Consider the following 23,420-nt stretch of genomic DNA (forward strand, 5'->3'; position numbering starts at 1 on the left):
CTACGGTCGACTCCCTCATTGTAGCAGTCAATCACGCTCTTAAAGTGGAGGATGACGCTAATTCCGCTCCGGAACACGCGGTCTCTTTTACCAGATCCAAACGTTCCCACAAATCCTTTGCCTCTCATCCAGCCTTTCTGGATATAGTCAGGCGTCACAGGGAGCATCCAGATAAGCGGTTTACGGGTAAGAAGAATCTGCTATCAAAGTACCCCTTCTCAGCGGATCTCGTGAAAGACTGGACGGATCCTCCCTTAGTAGATCCGCCGGTCTCGCGCCTAGCTTCTAAAACGCTTCTCTCAGTTCCGGAAGGCGCGTCAATTAAGAGCCCCACCGAACGCCAGATAGACTCGCTAGCTCGTTCGGTGTATGAAGCCTCTGGCTCTTCCCTGTCCCCCTCCTTCGCAGCGGCTTGGGTGTCCAAGGCTATGGTTTCCTGGGCGGATGCTCTAGCGAAATCCATTAACGAACAGGACCTCCCGTCTGATATGGCAGACCTAGCCAAGCAGTTAGCCATGGCTAGCGATTATGTGATGTTCGCATCCCTCGACGCGGCGAATTGCGCAGCTTCCGCGGCTTCCAACGCCATCGCTATCAGAAGGGCTCTTTGGCTCAGAGATTGGCGCGCAGATTCCTCCTCTAAGAAATCTCTGATCTCCCTCCCTTTTCAAAGCGGGCGTCTTTTCGGCGAAAAGCTTGACCAGCTTATTTCCGACGCCACAGGGGGAAAGAGCAAGTTCCTTCCCCAACAGAGGCCCAAGGCGGCCTTCCAACGCCAGCCTTACTTTCGCTTTCGGCCCTTTCGTACCAGCCCAGCCTGGTCCAATCCTACCGTTCTTCCAAGATCGGACCGAGCCGCTCGCACAGACAGAGACGCTCGTCCCTCCTTCAGGCCTATTCCTTCCTGGCGCGGGAAACCGAGACAACCCAGATCCCGAGGGTCCAGACCTCCCAGATTCCCGTCTCAATGACTCGGGAACGACGCCAGTCGATACCTTCAGAGTAGGCGGACGCCTGCTCCTTTTTCAGCAAGCCTGGCTCTCCGTCGTGCACGACGAATGGGTCAGGGATCTGGTATCGTCAGGCTACAAGATAGAGTTCTCCTCTCCTCCCCCAACTCGGTTTTTCCTCTCTCGTCTTCCCAGCTCGGCAGCTCAGTCTCGCGCCCTTCTTTGCGCCATTCACACCCTCCGCCAGAGCGGGGTCATTGTCCCGGTCCCGGAACACGAGAGGTTCAAAGGTTTCTACTCAAACCTCTTCGTCGTGCCAAAGAAGGACGGAAAAGTGCGGCCCATTTTGGATCTGAAGCTCCTGAACAAGCGCGTAAGAGTCCGGCATTTCAGGATGGAATCGCTCAGATCGGTCATCTCTTCGATGGAAAGAGGGGAATTTCTGGCCTCGATAGACATCAAGGATGCCTATCTTCACATCCCGATTTTCCCGCCTCATCAAAGGTTCCTCCGCTTTGCCATTCGGGAGGACCACTTCCAGTTCACGGCCTTACCCTTCGGTCTCGCCACTGCGCCCAGGGTATTTACCAAGGTCATGGCGGCTGTCATGGCCATTCTTCATTCTCGAGGAGTCGTCGTGTTACCTTACTTAGATGATCTCCTCATAAAGGGCCCGTCTTTTCAAGCCTGCGAGTCAAGCGTCCACATTACCCTGGATTCTCTTTCGCGCCTAGGTTGGTTGATCAACTGGGACAAATCCGCTCCCGTTCCGGCCCGTCGGATCTCCTTTCTGGGAATGATCCTGGACACTTCAAGGGGACTGGTCTTGCTTCCTCGGTCCAAGGCCCTAGCACTTCAGAAGGGAGCCCGAACGCTCTGTCATCCCCGCCCGCGAACCATTCGGTTCGCCATGAAGATTCTGGGAAAGATGGTTGCCACAATCGAAGCAGTTTCTTTTGCTCAACTCCATCTCCGTCCCTTGCAACAGGCTTTGCTGGACAGCTGGGACAGGAGTATCTCATCTCTCGACCGCCCTTGTCCCCTGTCCCCGCGGGTCAGACAATCTCTCGTATGGTGGACCCTGGGCCCATCTCTTCTCCAGGGGAAGTCCTTCCTCCCGATCCGCTGGTTAGTGGTAACTACCGACGCCAGTCTTCTTGGCTGGGGGGCGGTGTTCCTCCACCACTCTGCCCAGGGCCGCTGGACAGTTCGGGAATCCAAACTCCCCATCAACATCCTGGAGATTCGTGCTATCAGACTTGCTCTGAGTCGCTTTCACGCCCTGCTCGCGGGTCACCCAGTACGTGTCCAATCGGACAACGTCACGGCGGTGGCTTACATCAACCACCAGGGGGGTACCCGCAGCAGGGCGGCGATGCAGGAAGTCTCCCTCATCCTTCGTTGGGCCGAAACCAACCATTCCATCATCTCTGCGGTGCACATTCCGGGAGTCGAGAACTGGGCGGCGGACTTCTTGAGCCGCCAGGGCCTTGCCTCGGGGGAGTGGGAACTCCACCCAGAGGTTTTTCACCAGATCTGTCTTCGCTGGGGGACCCCGGACGTGGATCTGATGGCGTCCAGATTGAACGCCAAAGTCCACAACTTCATTGCTCGATCTCGGGATCCCCAGGCCATTGGAGTGGACGCGCTGATCTCTCCGTGGCATCAATTTCAGCTCCCATATGTGTTCCCTCCCCTTCCCTTCCTGCCGAAGGTGATCCGAAAGATCAAGACGGAGGGAGTTCCAGTCATCCTGGTCGCCCCAGACTGGCCTCGTCGCGCTTGGTACGCGGAGCTCGTTCAGCTCGTAGCCGACGTTCCCTTGCGGTTGCCAGACCGCCCAGACCTGCTTCGCCAAGGACCGATCTACCATCAGAGCTCAGGGGCCCTACGTTTAACGGCGTGGCTGTTGAAACCTGGATTCTAACTCGTGCCGGTTTCTCTCAGCAGGTCATCCCCACCATGTTAAGTGCTCGCAAGGCGTCTTCCGCCTCCATTTACCACCGCGTATGGAAAGCCTTTTTCTCATGGTGCAGGCTCCGGGGTCACCCTCCGCTCGTTTTCTCTATCCCTTGCATCTTGAATTTCCTTCAGTCGGGTCTGGACTCCGGTTTGGCCCTGAGTTCCCTCAAAGGTCAGATCTCGGCGTTATCCGTGCTTTTCCAGCGTAGGATCGCCACCAACCTTCAAGTCAGGACTTTCATCCAGGGAGTCTCCCATGTGGTTCCTCCCTACAGGATGCCGCTAGAGACCTGGGATCTCAACTTGGTCCTCGGGGTTCTTCAGGAACCTCCGTTCGAACCCCTTCAAGACGTTCCGCTCTCTGTCCTCTCTTGGAAGGTTTCCTTCCTGGTAGCGGTGACGTCCATCAGAAGGGTTTCAGAGCTCGCCGCTTTATCCTGCCGGGCTCCTTTCCTTGCCTTTCATCTGGACAAGATAGTCCTACCTCCTTCTCCGGCATTTCTCCCGAAGGTGGTCTCATCTTTCCACCTCAATGAGGACATCATTCTTCCCTCCTTTTGCCCGCAGCCCAAACATAGGGTCGAGAAGGCCCTCCATACCCTGGACGTGGTAAGGGCCCTCAGGAGGTACATTTCCAGAACGGCTCATTTCAGAAAATCGGACGCCCTTTTCGTGCTCCCGGAAGGTCACAGAAAGGGTTTGGCTGCGTCTAAATCCACGATAGCCAGATGGATCCGATCTGCTATCCAGGAATCCTATCGGGTCAGGGGCAGTCCTATCCCGGCGGGGATTAGAGCTCACTCCACTCGGTCGATGGGTGCTTCCTGGGCCATCCGGCACCAGGCACAGCGGAGCAGGTTTGCAAGGCCGCAACGTGGTCCAGCCTGCATACTTTCACAAAGCATTACAATGTTCACATTCACTCCTCTGCGGACGCGGCCCTTGGCAGGCGTATCCTGCAGGCGGCCGTTGCGCATTTGTAGTCAGATGGTACACGGAGTTATTTGGTTGTATTGTTTCCCTCCCAGGGACTGCTTTGGGACGTCCCATGGTCCTGTGTCCCCCAATGAGGCGAAGGAGAAATAGGGATTTTTGTGTGTACTCACCGTAAAATCCTTTTCTCCGAGCCACTCATTGGGGGACACAGCACCCACCCTGGTAGCCTTTCGGCTCGTGACCTTGTTTTTTGATCTTGACTGTTTGTTTGACATGTTATATTCTAATGTTACTTGTTATATTGTTAATATCCTACTGCTTTTGCACTAAACTGGGTATCTGGAAGCCAGTACGAGGGTGTATACTGCAGGGGAGGAGCTAACCTTTTTTTGTCTCAGCTTAGTGTCAGCCTCCTAGTGACAGCAGCATAACCCATGGTCCTGTGTCCCCCAATGAGTGGCTCGGAGAAAAGGATTTTACGGTGAGTACACACAAAAATCCCTATTTCAACATTTGCCTCAAGCATCAAGAAAGTCTAGAAAAGGCCCTGCATGTAGGATCAGAAATCGTACCTGCTTACTGATTACAGTTGCATTCTCCTCGCCCGTGGTGGCAGGGGGAGTAAACTTACTTATTTACAGGCTTATTACAATTGGATAGATCTTGTGGATGCGTTCTCCAGTTTAGTACATAGGATGTGAGACAATAACTGTTATTGGCTTTTGTGTATCTGTATTGGTGCAAGATCTTCGTAGTGACGTCAGTAACTGTCTCTCTCTTTGACAGGTTGATGATGACAGCATTGATGATCTTGGGGAAGTGAAGAAGTAACCTAACATCGTGCCTGTACTGTCCTAGACTATGTAGCCAAAGTGAGAGAGGATTCTCAGCTTTGTGTGTCCTCGGTCAAACTCTACCACCTTGTTTCACCACTGTAGAATGCTACTTTTTGTTTTTATTAAATGCCGAAACTTAAAGTAACTGGTTCCCTCATGCAATCGCATGATATGTGTTTAGTTTAATAAAAATGTTTTTGGTCATTATCAAATTGCCTAGGTTCAGAGTTGTGATGTGCCACTGCAAGCCTTATTATTTGGGGGTTGGGGATTCCACCTTTTCTGATAGCATTCCAGTATGGCTATCCTTTTATTTAAACCATTCATGACATATGACGTGCAGTTACGTCTTATGTTTGGTTCCTGACTGATGCAGCCTTGCAAGCTGAGTTCTCATCTTTCCCAGCAGATGATGCCTGAACTATTCAGTCATCACCTGCCTCTAACAGCTCCACCTTAACCTATTACATGCCACTGTCAGTCTGACAGCTGTATTTAATTTGTGCCTGCAGGGGACCGCGCCATTACACAGTCCCATGACATGATTGCTTGGCATCGATGGGTTTCCATGACAGCTGGGAATTTGCTGAAGACCTTCGTACTTGTTATAGTTGTTCTCCTGTGAAAGCTAGCGTTTAACTGCCGTTCATAAGACTGTGATTTTCGTTATACATCGCAGTGCTGATGCACTATGTATAGTATAAGAAATCGCTGATCATAGGTTCAAGTCCCCCAAGTGGACTATTCAATACAGTAAAAAGTGACAGTTTTTAAGTATTAAAAAGAAGAAAATATAGATGTTTAAATCACCCAACTTTTGCCTCATTAAAAATAAAGTAATTGAAAAAAAATACAGATGTGATATTTCTGTGTTTGTAAAACTCCAATCTATTAACCCCTTAATCCCATATGACGTACTATCCCGTCGAGGTGACCCGGGACTTAATTCCCAGGGACGGGATAGTACGTCATAGGCGTTCGGCTGCGCTCACAAGGGGAGCGCGGCCGATCGCCGCCGGGTCTCAGCTGATTAATACAGCTCACATCTGGCACTATGTGCCAGGAGCTGTCACGGACCGCTCCCGGCACATTAACCCCCCGGAACACTACGATCAAACATGATCGCAGCGTTCCAGCGGCATAGGGAAGCATCGTGCAGGGAGGGGGCTCCCTGCGTGCTTCCCTGAGACCCTCGGAACAACGCAATGTGATCGCGTTGTTCTGAGCGTCTCCTTCCTGCAGGCTCAGAGCAGGCGCTGGCAAGCCTGGAGCACTGCCTGTCAGATCGCTGATCTGACACAGTGCTTTGCAAAGTGTCAGATCAGCGATCTGACACTATACTGTGATGTCCCACACTGGGACAAAGTAAAAAAAAAAAAAAAAAAAAAACATATTTACATGTGTAAAAAAAAAAAAAATAATAAAATTCCTAAATTAATAAAAAAAAATATTGTTCCAATAAATACATTTCTTTATCTAAATAAAAAAAACAATAAAAGTACACATTTAGTATCGCTGCGTCTGTAACGACCCGACCTATAAAACTGTCCCACTAGTTAATCCCTTCAGTGAACACCGTAAAAAAAAGAGGCAAAAAACACTTTATCATACCGCCTAACAAAAAGTGGAATAACACGCGATCAAAAAGACGGATATAAATAAACATGGTACCGTTGAAAACGTCATCTTGACCTCCAAAAAACGAGCCGCCATTCAGCATCATCAGCCAAAAAATAAAGTTATAGTCCCCAGAATAAAGCGATACAAAATTTTTTTTTTATTTTTTTTTATATAAAATAGTTTTTAGCGTATAAAAGCGCCAAAACATAAAAAAGATGTAAATGAGGTATCGCTGTAATCGTACTGACCCGGAGAATAAAACTGCTTTATCCATTTTACCAAACGTGGAACAGAAACAAACGCGCGCTCCCCTCCCCCAAAGAAATTCATGAATAGCTGTTTTTTTTAGTCATTCTGCCTAACAAAAATCGGAATAAAAAGCGATTAAAAAAGTCACTGCCTGAAAATGGTACCAATAAAAACGTCAACTCATCCCGCAAAAAACAAGACCTCACATGACTCTGTGGACCAAAATATTGAAAAATTTTAGCTCTCAAAATGTGGAGACGCAAAAACTATTTTTTGCAATAAAAAGCGTCTTTTAGTGTGTGACAGCTGCCAATCATAAAAATCCGCTAAAAAACCCGCTATAAACGTAAATCAAAGTCCCCTTCATCACCTCCTTAGTTAGGGAAAAATAATAAAATTAAAAAAATTTATTTATTTCCATTTTCCCGTTAGGGTTGTGGCTAAAGTTAGGGTTGGGGCTAAAGTTAGGGTTGGGATTACATTTACGGTTGGGGTTAGGGGTGTGGTTAGGGTTGGTTGGAATTAGGGTTAGGGGTGTGTTGGAGTTAGGGTTAGGGGTGTGGTTGGGAATAGGGTTAGGGGCATGTTCGGGTTATAATTAGGGTTGCGATTAGGGTTAGGGGTGTGTTTGGGTTAGGGTTTCAGTTAGAATTGGGGGGTTTCCACTCTTTAGGCACATCACGGCTCTCCAAACGCGACATGGTGTACAATCTCAATTCCAGCCAATTCTGCGTGGAAAAAGTAAAACTGTGCTCCTTCCCTTCCGAGCTCTCCCATGCGCCCAAACAGGGGTTTACCCCAACATATGGGGTATCAGCGAACTCAGGACAAATTGGACAACTTTTGGGGTCCAATTTCTCTTGTTACACTTGTGAAAATAAAAATTTTGGGGCTAAAAAATAACTTTTGTGGAAAAATGATATTCATTTTCACGGGTTTCTACTGTTTAGGTACATCATGGGCTCTGCAAATGCAACGTGATGCCTGCAGACGATTCCAACAAAGTCTGCATTCCAAGCGGCGCTCCTCCCCTTCCGAGCTCTGCCATGTGCCCAAACGGTGGTTACCCCCCACATATAGGGTATCAGCGTACTCAAAACAAATTGCACAACAACTTTTCGGGTCCAATTTCTTCTGTTACCCTTGGAAAAATACAAAATTGGGGACTAAAAGATCATTTTTTGTGAAAAAAAAGTTAAATGTTCATTTTTTTTTTTTAAACATTCCAAAAATTCCTGTGAAACACCCGAAGAATTAATAAACTTCTTGAATGTGGTTTTGAGCACCTTGAGGGGTGCAGTTTTTAGAATGTTGTCACACTTGGGTATTTTCTATCATATAGACCCCTCAAAGTGACTTCAAATGTGATGTAGTCCCTAAAAAAAAAAATTGTGTTGGAAAAATGAGAAATTGCTGGTCAACTTTTAACCCTTATAACTCCCTAACATAAAAAATGTTGGTTCCAAAATTGTGCTGATGTAAAGTAGACATGTATTAAGTATTTTGTGTGACATATCTCTGTGATTTAACACCTTTCTGCCATTAGACGTACTATTGCGTCCATGTGGGGTGGGCTTTACTTCCCAAGGACGCAATAGTACGTCATATGCGATCGGCAGCGCTCACGGGGGGAGCGCCGCCGATCGCGGCCGGGTGTCAGATGACATCCGGCACTATGTGCCAGGAGCGGTCAAAGACCGCCCCCGGCACATTAACCCCCGGCACACCGCGATCAAAGATGATCGCGATGTGCCGGCGGTGCAGGGAAGCACCGCGCAGGGAGGGGGCTCCCTGCGGGCTTCCCTGAGCCCCCCGCAGCAACGCGATGTGATCGCGTTGCTGCGAGGGTCTTACCTCCCTCCCTCCCTGCTCGAGCCCCGAATCCAAGATGGCCGCGGATCCGGGTCCTGCAGGGAGGGAGGTGGCTTCACAGAGCCTGCTCAGAGCAGGCACTGTGAAGCAGCCTGCACTCCTATCAGATCGGTGATCTGACAGAGTGCTGTGCAAACTGTCAGATCACCGATCTGTGATGTCCCCCCCCTGGGACAAAGTAAAAAAGTTAAAAAAAATTTTTTCAAATGTGTAAAAAAAAATATTCCAAAATAATGAAAAAAAAAATATTATTCCCATAAATACATTTCTTTATCTAAATAAAAAAAACAAAACAATAAAAGTACACATATTTAGTATCGCCGCGTCCGTAACGGCCCGACCTATAAAACTGGCCCACTAGTTAACCCCTTCAGTAAACACCGTAAGAAAAAAAAAAAAAAACGAGGCAAAAAACAACGCTTTATTATCATACCGCCGAACAAAAAGTGGAATAACACGCGATCAAAAAGATGGATATAAATAACCATGGTACCGCTGAAAGCGGCATCTTGTCCCGCAAAAAACGAGCCGCCATACAGCATCATCAGCAAAAACATAAAAAAGTTATAGTCCTGAGAATAAAGCGATGCAAAAATAATTATTTTTTCCGTAAAATAGTTTTTATCGTATAAAAGCGCCAAAACATAAAAAAATGATATAAATGAGGTGTCGCTGTAATCATACTGACCCGAAGAATAAAACTGCTTTATCAATTTTACCAAACACGGAACGGTATAAACGCCTCCCCCAAAAGAAATTCATGAATAGCTGTTTTTTGGTCATTCTTCCTCACAAAAATCGGAATAAAAAGCGATCAAAAAATGTCACGTGCCTGAAAATGTTACCAATAAAATCGTCAACTCGTCCCGCAAAAAACAAGACCTCACATGACTCTGTGGACCAAAATATGGAAAAATTATAGCTCTCAAAATGTGGTAACGCAAAAAATATTTTTTGCAATAAAAAGCGTCTTTCAGTGTGTGACGGCTGCCAATCATAAAAATCCGCTAAAAAACCCGCTATTAAAGTAAATCAAACCCCCCTTCATCACCCCCTTAGTTAGGGAAAAATTTAAAAAATGTATTTATATCCATTTTCCCGTTAGGGCTAGGGTTGGGGCTAGGGTTAGGGCTAGGGTTAGGGCTAGGGTTAGGGTTGGGGCTACAGTTAGGGTTGGGGCTAAAGTTGGGGTTAGGGTTTAGATTACATTTACAGTTGGGAATAGGGTTGGGATTAGGGGTGTGTCAGGGTTAGGGGTGTGGTTAGGGTTACCGTTGGAATTAGGGTTAGGGGTGTGTTTGGATTAGGGCTTCAGTTATAATTGGAGGGTTTCCACTGTTTAGGCACATCAGGGGCTCTCCAAACACGACATGGCGTCCGATCTCAATTCCAGCCAATTCTGCGTTGAAAAAGTAAAACAGTGCTCCTTCCCTTCCGAGCTCTCCCGTGTGCCCAAACAGGGGTTTGCCCCAACATATGGGGTATCAGCGTACTCAGGACAAATAGGACAACAACTTTTGGGGTCCAATTTCTCCTGTTACCCTTGGGATAAAACAAACTAGGGGCTAAAAAATAATTTTTGTGGGAAAAAAAAAAGGATTTTTTTATTTTCACGGCTCTGCGTTATAAACTGTAGTGAAACACTTGGGGGTTCAAAGTTCTCCCAACACATCTAGATGAGTTCCCTGGGGGGTCTAGTTTCCAATATGGGGTCACTTGTGGGGGGTTTCTACTGTTTAGGTACATTAGGGGCTCTGCAAACGCAATGTGACGCCTGCAGACTATCCCATCTAAGTCTGCATTCCAAATGGCACTCCTTCCCTTCCGAGCCCTCCCATGCGCCCAAACGGTGGTTCCCCCCAACATATGGGGTATCAGCGTACTCAGGACAAATTGGACAACAACTTTTGGGGTCGAATTTCTCCTCTTACCCTCGGGAAAATACAAAACTGGGGGCTAAAAAATAATTTTTGTGGGAAAAAATGTTTGTTTTATTTTTACGGCTCTGCATTATAAACTTCTGTGAAGCCCTTGGTGGGTCAAAGCGCTCACCACACATCTAGATAAGTTCCTTAGGGGGTCTACTTTCCAAAATGGTGTCACTTGTGGGGGGTTGCTACTGTTTAGGTACATTAGGGGCTCTGCAAACGCAATGTGACACCTGCAGACCATTCCATCTAAGTCTGCATTCCAAATGGAGCTCCTTCCCTTCCGAGCCCTCCCATGCGCCCAAACAGTGGTTCCCCCCCACTTTTGGGGTATCAGCGCACTCACGACAAATTGGACAACAAATTTTGGGGTCCAATTTCTCCTGTTACCCTCGGGAAAATACAAAACTGGGGGCTAAAAAATAATTTTTGTGGGAAAAAATGTTTGTTTTATTTTTACGGCTCTGCATTATAAACTTCTGTGAAGCCCTTGGTGGGTCAAAGCGCTCACCACACATCTAGATAAGTTCCTTAGGGGGTCTACTTTCCAAAATGGTGTCACTTGTGGGGGGTTTCAATGTTTAGGCACATCAGTGGCTCTCCAAACGCAACATGGCGTCCCATCTCAATTCCTGTCAATTTTGCATTGAAAAGTCTAATGGCGCTCCTTCCCTTCCGAGCTCTCCCATGCGCCCAAACAGTGGTTTACCCCCACATATGGGGTATCAGCGTACTCAGGACAAATTGTACAACAACTTTTGGGGTCCAATTTCTTCTCTTACCCTTGGGAAAATAAAAAATTGGGGGCGAAAAGATAATTTTTGTGAAAAAATATGATTTTTTATTTTTACGGTTCTCCATTATAAACTTCTGTGAAGCACTTGGTGGGTCAAAGTGCTCACCACACCTCTAGATAAGTTCCTTAGGGGGTCTACTTTCCAAAATGGTGTCACTTGTGGGGGGTTTCAATGTTTAGGCACATCAGTGGCTCTCCAAACGCAACATGGCGTCCCATCTCGATTCCAGTCAATTTTGCATTGAAAAGTCTAATGGCGCTCCTTCGCTTCCGAGCTCTGTCATGTGCCCAAACAGTGGTTTACCCCCACATATGGGGTATCGGTGTACTCAGGACAAATTGTACAACAACTTTTGCGGTCCATTTTCTCCTGTTACACTTGGTAAAATAAAACAAATTGGAGCTGAATAAAAATTTTTGTGAAAAAAAGTTACATGTTCATTTTTATTTAAACATTCCAAAAATTCCTGTGAAGCACCAGAAGGGTTAATAAACTTCTTGAATATGGTTTTGAGCACCATGAGGGGTGCAGTTTTTAGAATGGTGTCACACTTGGGTATTTTCTATCATATAGACCCCTCAAAATGACTTCAAATGAGATGTGGTCCCTAAAAAAAAATGGTGTTGTAAAAATGAGAAATTGCTGGTCAACTTTTAACCCTTATAACTCCCTAACAAAAAAAAATTTTGGTTCCAAAATTGTGCTGATGTAAAGTAAACATGTGGGAAATGTTACTTATTAAGTATTTTGTGGGACATATCTCTGTGATTTAATTGCATAAAAATTCAAAGTTGGAAAATTGCGAAATTTTCATAATTTTCGCCAAATTTCCGTTTTTTTCACAAATAAACGCAAGTACTATCAAATAATTTTTACCATTGTCATGAAGTACAATATGTCACGAGAAAACAGTGTCAGAATCACTGGAATCCGTTGAAGCGTTCCAGAGTTATAACCTCATAAAGGGACAGTGGTCAGAATTGTAAAAATTGGCCCGGTCATTAACGTGCAAACCACCCTTGGGGGTAAAGGGGTTAAGGGCATAAAAATTCAAAGTTGGTAAATTGCGAAAATTTTCGCCAAATTTCTGTTTTTTTTCACAAATAAGTACAGGTACTATCAAAGAAACTTTACCACTATCATGAAGTACAATATGTCACGAGAAAACAGTCTCAGAATCATCAGGATCCGTTGAAGCGTTCAAGAGTTATAACCTCATAAAGGGACAGTGGTCAGAATTGTAAAAATTGGCCCTGTCATTAACGTGCAAACCACCCTTGGTGGTTAAAATCGAAAATAAATTAATCTGATCGGTAAGCCGCGCAACGAGGAAAGGTGGTTTTTGGCCGCTGCAACATTGCAATAAGAGGCAATCAAAACATTGTATCTGCTCCAAAATGGTCCGTAAAAAGTCAGCTCATGGCACCAAATAAAAAGCCGTCAAACAGCCCCGTATCCCAAAAGCAAAAAATGTTATGGGTCTCGAAATAACAAATAGAAAATGACAGCATTTTTTTTTTTTATACAAACCGATTTTTTGCTACACCACTGAAATAAAAAAAAAATACATGTATGGTATCTGCATAATCGTACTGACCTGGATAATTATTTTTTTCTATATAGCAAAAATGGTAAAAAAAAAAACAAAACAAAAAAAAAAAATCTCTTTTGCAACTTCGACGCTCTTGGGCTTTTTTTTCACACTTTCCAGTGTATCACATGATAAAATGGCATCAATTCAAAAGTAAAACTCATCCTTCAAAAAAAACAAGCTCTCATACGGGTATGTGGAAGGAAAAATAAAAAAAAGTTTTTGCTCTTGGAAGAAGGGGAGGAAAAAATGGAAATTGGCCTCGGCGTGAAGGAGTGTGTATATAATCTATTATATAACGCTGAGAGCGTCACTCTGTCCGAAGCCTTTATAGACTGCGCAAGCGCAGTCTGGCCCCCACAGAGTGACGCTCCCAGGAGATCGCGGTATGCGTAAACACTGAACGCACGCCGCGATCTCCACCGGAGAGTCAGGGACCGCCAGGAGGGTAAGTATATTCACCTGTCCCCCGTTCCAGCTCTGCGTGCGGCTCCGTCTCCCGGGTCCTCTGCTGTGACGTTCACAGTTCAGAGGGCGCGATGACGCGCTTAATGCGCGCCGGCGCCGCCCTCTGACTGAACAGTCACAGCCAGAGGAGCCGGAAGATGGCAGTGCGCAGCGGTGGAATGGGACAGACAGGTGAGTATAGCAAGTGCTGGGGGCCTGAGCTAGCGGTGATACCGGCACCTGACCCCCACAGCGCGCTGGTGTCCCCGCCTGCTCAGGCCCCCAGCACTCGGCGCCCAGCGACCATAGGTGAGTATGGTATTTTTTTTTTTTATATATGGCAGCAGCATACGGGGCATATACAATGGACCATCTTATGGGGGGCATATAATACAATGGAGCATCTTATGGGGGGCATATAATACAATGGAGCATCTTATGGGGGGCATATAATACAATGGAGCATCTTATGGGGGGCATATAATACAATGGAGCATCTTATGGGGCCATCAACCATAATGGAGCAGTGTACGGGGGCATATATTATGGAGCATCTTATGTGGGCCATAAACCTTTATGGAGCAGTGTACGGGGGCATACACACTGGAGCGTCTTATGGGGGCCATAAACCTTTATGGAGCAGTGTACGGGGGCATACACACTGGAGCTTCTTATGGGGGCCATAAACCTTTATGGAGCAGTGTACGGGGGCATATACTATGGAGCATCTTATGGGGGCCATCAACCTTTATGGAGCAGTGTACGGGGGGCATACACTATGGTGCATCTGATGGGGGCCATAAACCTTTATGGAGCAGTGTACGGGGGGGCATACACTATGGAGCATCTTATGGGGGCCATAAACCATAATGGAGCAGTGTACGGGGCATATACTATGGAGCATCTTATGGGGGCCATCAACCATAATGGAGCAGCTTATGGGGCATATGGATGGGAGAAGCAAATTAAAGAATGGTGGCGCAGGATGGGAGCAGCACATGACAGAACGGGGGCGCAGGATGGGGGCAGCACATGACAGAACAGGGGTGCAGGATGGAAGCAGCACATGACAGAACGGGCACAGGATGGGAGCAGCACATGACAGAACGGGGGCACAGGATGGGAGCGCAGGACGGGAGCAGCAAATGACAGAATGGGGGCGCAGGATGGGTGCAGAACATATCAGAATGGAGGTGCAGGATGGGTGCAGCACATGTCAGAATGGGGGCGCAGGATGGGAGCAGCACATGTCACAATGGGGGCGCAGGATGGGAGCAGCACATGACAGAATGGGGGCGCAAGATGGGTGCAACACATGGCAGGATGGGGGCGCAAGATGGGTGCAACACATGGCAGGATGGGGACGCAGGATGGAGCAGCACATGTCAGAATGGGGGTGCAGGATTGGAGCAGCACATGTCAGAATGGGGGTGCAGGATGGGTGCAGCACATGACAGGATGGGGACGCAGGATGGAGCAGCTCATGACAGGATGGGGACGCAGGATGGAGACCATATACCAATATAGATTCTCGCCACCCGGGTGTAGAACGGGTTCAATAGCTAATATATATATATACATACACATGCATAGCTACATAACAAGACTGCTAAGTCTTCTGGGTAATTTTGCAATGCATCGCTGGGAACGGAAGATGGCGGCAGGCGCAAGCGGCTCGGCGGACAACGGAGTGTAAGTATAGCAGGTTTTTTGTTTTTATTATTTGTAACATTACATTTTTTTTACTATTGATGCCGCATGGGCAGCATCAATAGTAAAAAGTTGGGGACACACAGGGTTAATAGCGGTGGTAACGGAGTGCGTTACCCGCGGCATAACGTGGTCCGTTACCGCCGGCATTAACCCTGTGTGAGCGGTGACCGGAGGGGAGTATGCGGGCACTGACTGCAGGGAGTAAGGAGCGGCCATTTTCTTCCGGACTGTGGTCGTCGCTGATTGGTCATGGCTGTTTTGCCGCGACCAATCAGCGACTTGGATTTCCATGACAGACAGAGGCCGCGACCAATGAATATCCGTGACAGACAGAAGGACAGAAAGACGGAAGTGACCCTTAGACAATTATATAGTAGATAATAAAAATGTATATAATGTTTATTAGGCCATTAAATACACATTTTTATGTAAAAAAATAAACCAGAAACAGTATATATTTGGTTTTGCGGTGTCCGAAATGATCCGATCTATAAAACGGTCACATTAGTTTACCCCTTCAGTGAACGCCGTAAAAAAAAAAAATAAAACATGGCATACTATGGTTTTTCAGATTGCTGGAAAAAAAAGTGGAATGAAATGCGATCAAAAAGACAAATGTAAACAAAAGTGGAATAGCTGAAAATATCTTGTCCTACAAAAAAATAAACTGCCACACAGCTTCATCAGCAGAAAAATAAAATAAAAAGTTGTAGCTCCCAGAATAAAGTGATGCAAAAATATTTTTTCTATAAAAGTTTTTATTGCGTAAAAGTGCCAAAACACAAAAAAAGACAAGTTATTGCTGTAATCGTACTGACTCGAAGAATCAAACTGCCTTATCAATTTTACCACATGTGATACGGCATAAACCTCCCCTCCCAAAAAAAACAATTCCTGAATTGCTGGTTTTTGTTCATTCTGCCTCTCAAAAATCGGAATATCCAAACTTAAAAAAACACTTTAGATATGGTATTGCTGTAATTGCACCAACCCGAAGAATAAAGTTGTCTAATCACTCAATACCACACGAGGAATTGCTTTAAAAGAGTAAAACCAATTCTTTGCTTGCTGTTGGTTCCCCCCTGTCCCCCCCCCGCCTCAAAAAGATCACAGTTTGGCTCTGCTCACATTTATCCTGCTCTCTAGGCTGTGTGCTTACATCGGGGTTTCTGTGTAAATCTCTGAAGTACTTGATTCAGACCGAATCCCCAGTGGAAGATTCCCCGCAACGAGGCAGATGCAGACACTATGGACAATGTCTGGCCTATGATCTGGCAGTGTCAGTTTTTTTAAGCGTGCACAAAAGTACTGTCGACCACAGTTTTGTGCGCTTCTGAAAATTACAACGCTGAACAGAGGACAGATGGAGTCCAGGGTAACTCTACTGCCTCAATATACTGAATAGATCATTGGGGGTGGGGAGTTTCATCTGTATCACGTTACTCAAAGATTTAGATGTAAGTGCTCAGTATAGAGCACAAGATAAATGGGATTCAAAATGCAGAGGCGTAGCTAGAGCTTTTGCCGCCCGGGGCTGTTCCCGAGTTTGGCGCCCCCCCCCCCCCTCCCCCGGCTCAATACACACAAAGGTTACCAAAAATGGTTTTCCTGTTTTGTAGAACTTAAACTGGGCCTAATGGTGTCACCCCCACATGCCAAACCTGTGACTTAATACCAACACACCATGACCAGACCACATAGTGACCGAATAATACTACATACAAGGGACAAATACCACAACACCATTTCCAGACCACATATTACCACCACATAGTGACTGAATACTACAATACTGATCAGTAATAAAAAAAACAAAAACACAATACTATCACCATAAGTGCCAGTATTCACAGGAGATCTGTAATTAGTATGCAGTGTCTGTGTAGAGGTAATACAGAGATCACTGGTGGTATTATACACAGGAACTCTGTATATAATGTATAGATAATACAGTGATCACTGGTGACATTGTACACAGGACCGCTGTATATAGTATACAGTGTATAGTGTCAGTGTATAGGTAACACTGACTCACCAGTGACGTCTCTAGGTGAAGTCCTTCATCTTTCATCCAGCACAGACCGCCATCATTCCTTCCAGCCAGGACTCGTTTCTGCAGGAAATAAGTTATCTCAAGCTCCGCTTGCAGAACACATTACTTAATTTTTCACAACTTCTACATTACATCACATGAAGAAAAAAAGGTGATATAGTGTCACTCTGCACAGTAACAGGACCGCCTCCCCATTTAAAACAGTATACTCAAAAAATAAAATAAATACATCACTGCAGTAATAATATCCCTTAATTAGCCCCTATGGTAACACTATTCCCCACCCTGGCCCCGTTTATCTCATTCCTGGCTCCAGCCATATGTTCTCACATCCTGCCCTCATGAGTATCCATTCTACCCCATATGATCTCCCCATCCTGCCCCACCAGCCTCCATCGTATCCGTCCTGCCCCATGATCCAATCCTGCCCGTGTCTCCAATCATGCCCCGTATCTACTGTTGTGAATTCTGTGGCTGAATTCACTCCTGTGGTCACAAGTGGTACTGCAGCTTCTGGGCTTCCTCCCTCAGGTGTTCTGGTGAGCTCGTTGGCTGCCTTGTTATTTAACTCCACCTGATTCTGTCTTCCTTGCTCCTTGTCAATGTTCCAGTGTTGGATCTGAGCTTCTGGATCTTTCCTGTGGCCTGCTGCTCTGCTTAGATAAGTGCTTCTTTGCTTTTGTTGCTGTTTTTTCTGTCCAGCTTGTCTATTCGTTTTTGCTGGAAGCTCTGAGACGCAGAGGGTGTACCGCCGTGCCGTTAGTTCGGCACGGTGGGTCTTTTTGGTTTTTTGCTTTAGGGTTTTTTGTAGACTGCAAAGTTCTCTTTGCTATCCTCGCTCTATCTAGAATATCGGGCCTCACTTTGCTGAATCTATTTCATCCCTACGTTTTGTCTTTTCATCTTGCTAACAGTCATTATATGTGGGGGGCTGCCTTTTCCTTTGGGGTATTTCTCTGAGGCAAGTCAGGCTTGTATTTCTATCTTCAGGCTAGTCAGTTCCTCAGGCTGTGCCGAGTTGCATAGGTAGTGTCAGGCGCAATCCACAGCTGCCTTTAGTTGTGTGTAGGATAGGTTCAGGTATTGCGGTCTACAGAGATTCCACGTCTCAGAGCTCGTTCTATTGTTTTTGGGTTTTTGTCAGATCACTGTATGTGCTCTGATTACTGGCACACTGTGTTACTGGATTGCCTTCATAACAATCTACATTCTGCCCATGCCTCAAGTCCTGCCCCCAGTGTGTCCAGCAATCTGCTCCAGTGTGTCCAGCATATTACCCCCATGTTGTCCAGCAATCTGCCCCAGTGTGTCTAGCATATTACCCCCAGTGTGTCCAGAAATCTGCCCCAGTATGTCCAGCACTGCCCCCAGTGTGTCCAGCAATCTGCCCCAGTGTTCAGCATTGCCCCAGTGTGTCCAGCAGTCTGCCCCAGTGTGTCCAGCATATTACCCCCAGTGTGTCCAGCATATTACCCCCAGTGTCCAGCATTGCCCCAGTGTGTCCAGCATATTACCCCCAGTGTGCCCAGCATATTACCCCCAGTGTGTCCAGCAATCTGCCCCAGTGTCCAGCATTGCCCCAGTGTGTCCAGCAGTCTGCCCCAGTGTGTCCAGCATATTACCCCCAGTGTGTCCAGCATATTACCCCCAGTGTCCAGCATTGCCCCAGTGTGTCCAGCATATTACCCCCAGTGTGTCCAGCATATTACCCCCAGTGTGTCCAGCATATTACCCCCAGTGTGTCCAGCATATTACCCCAGTGTCCAGCATTGCCCCAGTGTGTCCAGAAATCTGCCCCAGGGTCTCCAGCATTGCCCCAGTATGTCCAGAAATCTGCCCCAGTGTGTCCAGAAGTCTGCCCCAGGGTCTCCAGCATTTCCTCAATGTGTCCAGAAATCTGCCCCAGGGTCTCCAGTATTGCCCCATGGTCTCCTGTATTGCCCCAGTGTGTCCAGCAATCTGCCCCATGGTCTCCTGTATTGCCCCAGTGTGTCCAGCATTCTGCCCCATGGTCTCCAGTATTGCCCCAGTGTGTCCAGCATTCTGCCCCATCGTTTTCAGTATTGCCCCAGTGTGTCCAGCAATCTGCCCCATGGTCTCCAGTATTGCCCCAGTGTGTCCAGCAATCTGCCTCATGGTCTCCAGTATCGCCCCGGTGTGTCCAGCATTCTGCCCCATGGCCTCCAGTATTGCCCCAGTGCGTCCAGCATTCTGCCCCATGGTCTCCAGTATTGCCCCAGTGCATCCAGCAATCTGCCCCATGGTCTCCAGTATTGCCCCAGTGCATCCAGCAATCTGCCCCATGGTCTCCAGTATTGCCCCAGTGCATCCAGCAATCTGCCCCATGGTCTCCAGTATTGCCCCAGTGCGTCCAGCAATCTGCCCCATGGTCTCCAGTATTGCCCCGGTGTGTCCAGCATTCTGCCCCATGGTCTCCAGTATTGCCCCAGTGTGTCCAGCAATCTGCCCCATGGTCTCCAGTATTGCCCCAGTGTGTCCAGCAATCTGCCCCATGGTCTCCAGTATTGCCCCAGTGTGTCCAGCAATCTGCCCCATGGTCTCCAGTATTGCCCCAGTGTGTCCAGCATTCTGCCCCATGGTCTCCAGTATTGCCCCGGTGTGTCCAGCATTCTGCCCCATGGTCTCCAGTATTGCCCCGGTGTGTCCAGCAATCTGCCCCATGGTCTCCAGTATTGCCCCGGTGTGTCCAGCAATCTGCCCCATGGTCTCCAGTATTGCCCCGGTGTGTCCAGCAATCTGCCCCATGGTCTCCAGTATTGCCCCGGTGTGTCCAGCATTCTGCCCCATGGTCTCCAGTATTGCCCCGGTGTGTCCAGCAATCTGCCCCATGGTCTCCAGTATTGCCCCGGTGTGTCCAGCAATCTGCCCCATGGTCTCCAGTATTGCCCCAGTGTGTCCAGCATTGCCCCCAGAGTCAGACATAAAGAAAAAAAAAGAAAAAAGTAAAATCCTCACCTCTCCCGTTCCTAGCGCAGGTCCGGTGCAGTCAGCGTCTCTCCGGCTCTGCGACGCTCAGGACAGAGAGGCTGAGCGGCGCGCACAGTGATGACGTCATCGCGCCCTCTGCTCTGAGACGTCGCAGAGTCAGAGGACGCTATAGCTGCCGCAGGAACCAGGAGAGGTGAGTATTAGAGCGGGGGGCGGGGGCCCGGGGGTGGAGGGAGCCTGGTCGTGGGGGCGGACGGCGCCGCCCGAAGATTTAAAGGGGCGTCTTTTTTTTTTTTTTTCTTCTTCTTTCTCCTCCTGCAGCGCCGGCACCCCCCTTCCTACGCCACTGTCAAAATGTTATTAAAAATGTTCCCAACAAAAACTTCAACTCAATCCACAAAAAAATGCTCCCACTCAGCTCCGTCATCAGTCAATGGAAATATTGATGGCTTCCAAATTACTGGGAGTACAATGGTCCTGGAAAAGCGCTATGGCTCCTCGTTTCCCCAAAGAAATTCAAAGCTTCCAAATGGGCCCCCTTTCCTTGCGAGTCCCACAGTGTGCCTAGCATCCACATGTTTGGCAGGGGTATAATTTCCAAAATGGGGTCACTTGAGGGGGGCATTCTAATCTTTTAGCACTTAGGGCTCGTACATGGAGTCCACAGAATATTCTAGGAAAATCTGCTCTCCAGGAGGCAAACAGCACTCCGAGTCTCGCTATGTGGCTAAGCAGTACTGTACAACCACATATGAAGTATTGCCATGTTTAGCAGAGATTGTGTGACAAATTTGATATGGTTTTTACTCATTTTCCAATCTGAAAATGTAAAATATGGGGCTAAAACTAAATTTTTGTGGTAAAAATACATCACCCCTGTTATGGCTGGCAATCAGGCAACACAGCGTGCAGTAATCAGCGCACATACAGAGATCTGGCAATAACCAAAAACAATAGGACGAGCTCTGAGACGTGGAATCTCTGTAGATTGCAGTACCTGATCTATCCTCACACAACTATAAGCAGCAGTGGATTGCGCCTATCACTACCTATGCAACTCGGCACTGCCTGAGGAGCTGACTAGCCTGAAGATAGAAATACAAGCCTGACTTACCTCAGAGAAATACCCCAAAGGAATAGGCAGCCCCCCACATATAATGACTGTTAGCAAGATGAAAAGACAAACGTAGGAATGAAATAGATTCAGCAAAGTGAGGCCCGATATTCTAGACAGAGCGAGGATAGCAAAAAACTATGCAGTCTACAAAAAACCCTAAAACGAAAACCACGCAAAGGGGCAAAAAGACCCACCGTGCCGAACTAACAGCACGGCGGTGCACCCCTTTGCTTCTCAGAGCTTCCAGCAAAAGTTAATAGCAAGCTGGACAGAAAAAACAGAAAACAAACTAGAAGCACTTATCTAGCAGAGCAGCAGGCCCAAGGAAAGATGCAGTAGCTCAGATCCAACACTGGAACATTGACAAGGAGCAAGGAAGACAGACTCAGGTGGAGCTAAATAGCAAGGCAGCCAACGAGCTCACCAAAACACCTGAGGGAGGAAGCCCAGAGACTGCAATACCACTTGTGACCACAGAAGTGAACTCAGCCACAGAATTCACAACAGTACCCCCCCCTTGAGGAGGGGTCACCGAACCCTCACCAGAACCCCCAGGCCGACCAGGATGAGCCACATGAAAGGCACGAACAAGATCTGGGGCATGGACATCAGAGGCAAAAACCCAGGAATTATCTTCCTGAGCATAACCCTTCCATTTGACCAGATACTGGAGTTTCCGTCTAGAGACACGAGAATCCAAAATCTTCTCCACAATATACTCCAATTCCCCCTCCACCAAAACAGGGGCAGGAGGTTCTACAGATGGAACCATAGGTGCCACGTATCTCCTCAACAACGACCTATGGAATACATTATGTATGGAAAAGGAGTCTGGGAGGGTCAGACGAAAAGACACCGGATTGAGAATCTCAGAAATCCTATACGGACCAATAAAACGAGGTTTAAATTTAGGAGAGGAAACCTTCATAGGAATATGACGAGAAGATAACCAAACCAGATCCCCAACACGAAGTCGGGGTCCCACACGGCGTCTGCGATTAGCGAAAAGCTGAGCCTTCTCCTGGGACAAGGTCAAATTGTCCACTACCTGAGTCCAGATCTGCTGCAACCTGTCCACCACAGAATCCACACCAGGACAGTCCGAAGACTCAACCTGTCCTGAAGAGAAACGAGGATGGAACCCAGAATTGCAGAAAAATGGAGAGACCAAGGTAGCCGAGCTGGCCCGATTATTAAGGGCGAACTCAGCCAACGGCAAAAATGACACCCAATCATCCTGGTCAGCGGAAACAAAACATCTCAGATATGTTTCCAAGGTCTGATTGGTTCGTTCGGTCTGGCCATTAGTCTGAGGATGGAAGGCCGAGGAGAAAGATAGGTCAATGCCCATCCTACCACAAAAGGCTCGCCAGAACCTCGAGACAAACTGGGAACCTCTGTCAGAAACAATATTCTCAGGAATGCCATGTAAACGAACCACATGCTGGAAGAACAAAGGCACCAAATCAGAGGAGGAAGGCAATTTAACCAAGGGCACCAGATGGACCATTTTAGAAAAGCGATCACAGACCACCCAAATGACCGACATTTTTTGAGAAACGGGAAGGTCAGAAATGAAATCCATCGAAATATGTGTCCAAGGCCTCTTCGGGACCGGCAAGGGCAAAAGCAACCCACTGGTACGTGAACAGCAGGGCTTAGCCCTAGCACAAATTCCACAGGACTGCACAAAAGCACGCACATCTCGTGACAGAGATGGCCACCAGAAGGATCTAGCAACCAACTCCCTGGTACCAAAGATTCCTGGATGACCGGCCAGCACCGAACAATGAAGTTCAGAGATAACTTTACTAGTCCACCTATCAGGGACGAACAGTTTCTCGGCCGGACAACGATCAGGTTTATTAGCCTGAAATTTCTGCAACACTCTCCGCAAATCAGGGGAGATGGCAGACACAATGACTCCCTCCTTGAGGATACTCGCCGGCTCAGATAACCCCGGAGAGTCGGGCACAAAACTCCTAGACAGAGCATCCGCCTTCACATTTTTAGAGCCCGGAAGGTATGAAATCACAAAATCAAAACGAGCAAAAAATAACGACCAACGGGCCTGTCTAGGATTCAAGCGCTTGGCAGACTCAAGATAAGTAAGGTTCTTATGATCAGTCAAAACCACCACGCGATGCTTAGCACCCTCAAGCCAATGACGCCACTCCTCGAATGCCCACTTCATGGCCAGCAACTCTCGGTTGCCCACATCATAATTACGCTCAGCAGCAGAAAATTTCCTGGAAAAGAAAGCACATGGTTTGAACACTGAGCAACCAGAACCTCTCTGTGACAAAACCGCCCCTGCACCAATCTCAGAAGCATCAACCTCGACCTGGAACGGAAGAGAAACATCAGGTTGACACAACACAGGGGCACAGCAAAAACGAC

General features: G+C 47.5%; 1 protein-coding gene across 1 annotated transcript in view; it reads left to right on the plus strand.

The window, feature by feature from the left end:
* The window catches only part of DENR (density regulated re-initiation and release factor), a 46,659-nt gene extending 41,763 nt beyond the window's left edge, over window positions 1-4,896 (plus strand). The window contains exon 8 of the mRNA XM_069755668.1: window positions 4,635-4,896. Within this exon, the coding sequence (XP_069611769.1) occupies window positions 4,635-4,679 (45 nt within the window). The 3' untranslated portion in view covers window positions 4,680-4,896. The remainder of the gene's footprint in view (window positions 1-4,634) is intronic.
* Window positions 4,897-23,420: the final 18,524 nt, after the last annotated feature.

The sequence above is a fragment of the Ranitomeya imitator genome, chromosome 1, assembly GCF_032444005.1.
Source record: "Ranitomeya imitator isolate aRanImi1 chromosome 1, aRanImi1.pri, whole genome shotgun sequence".
In the NCBI taxonomy this organism is placed as follows: Eukaryota; Metazoa; Chordata; class Amphibia; order Anura; family Dendrobatidae; genus Ranitomeya; species Ranitomeya imitator.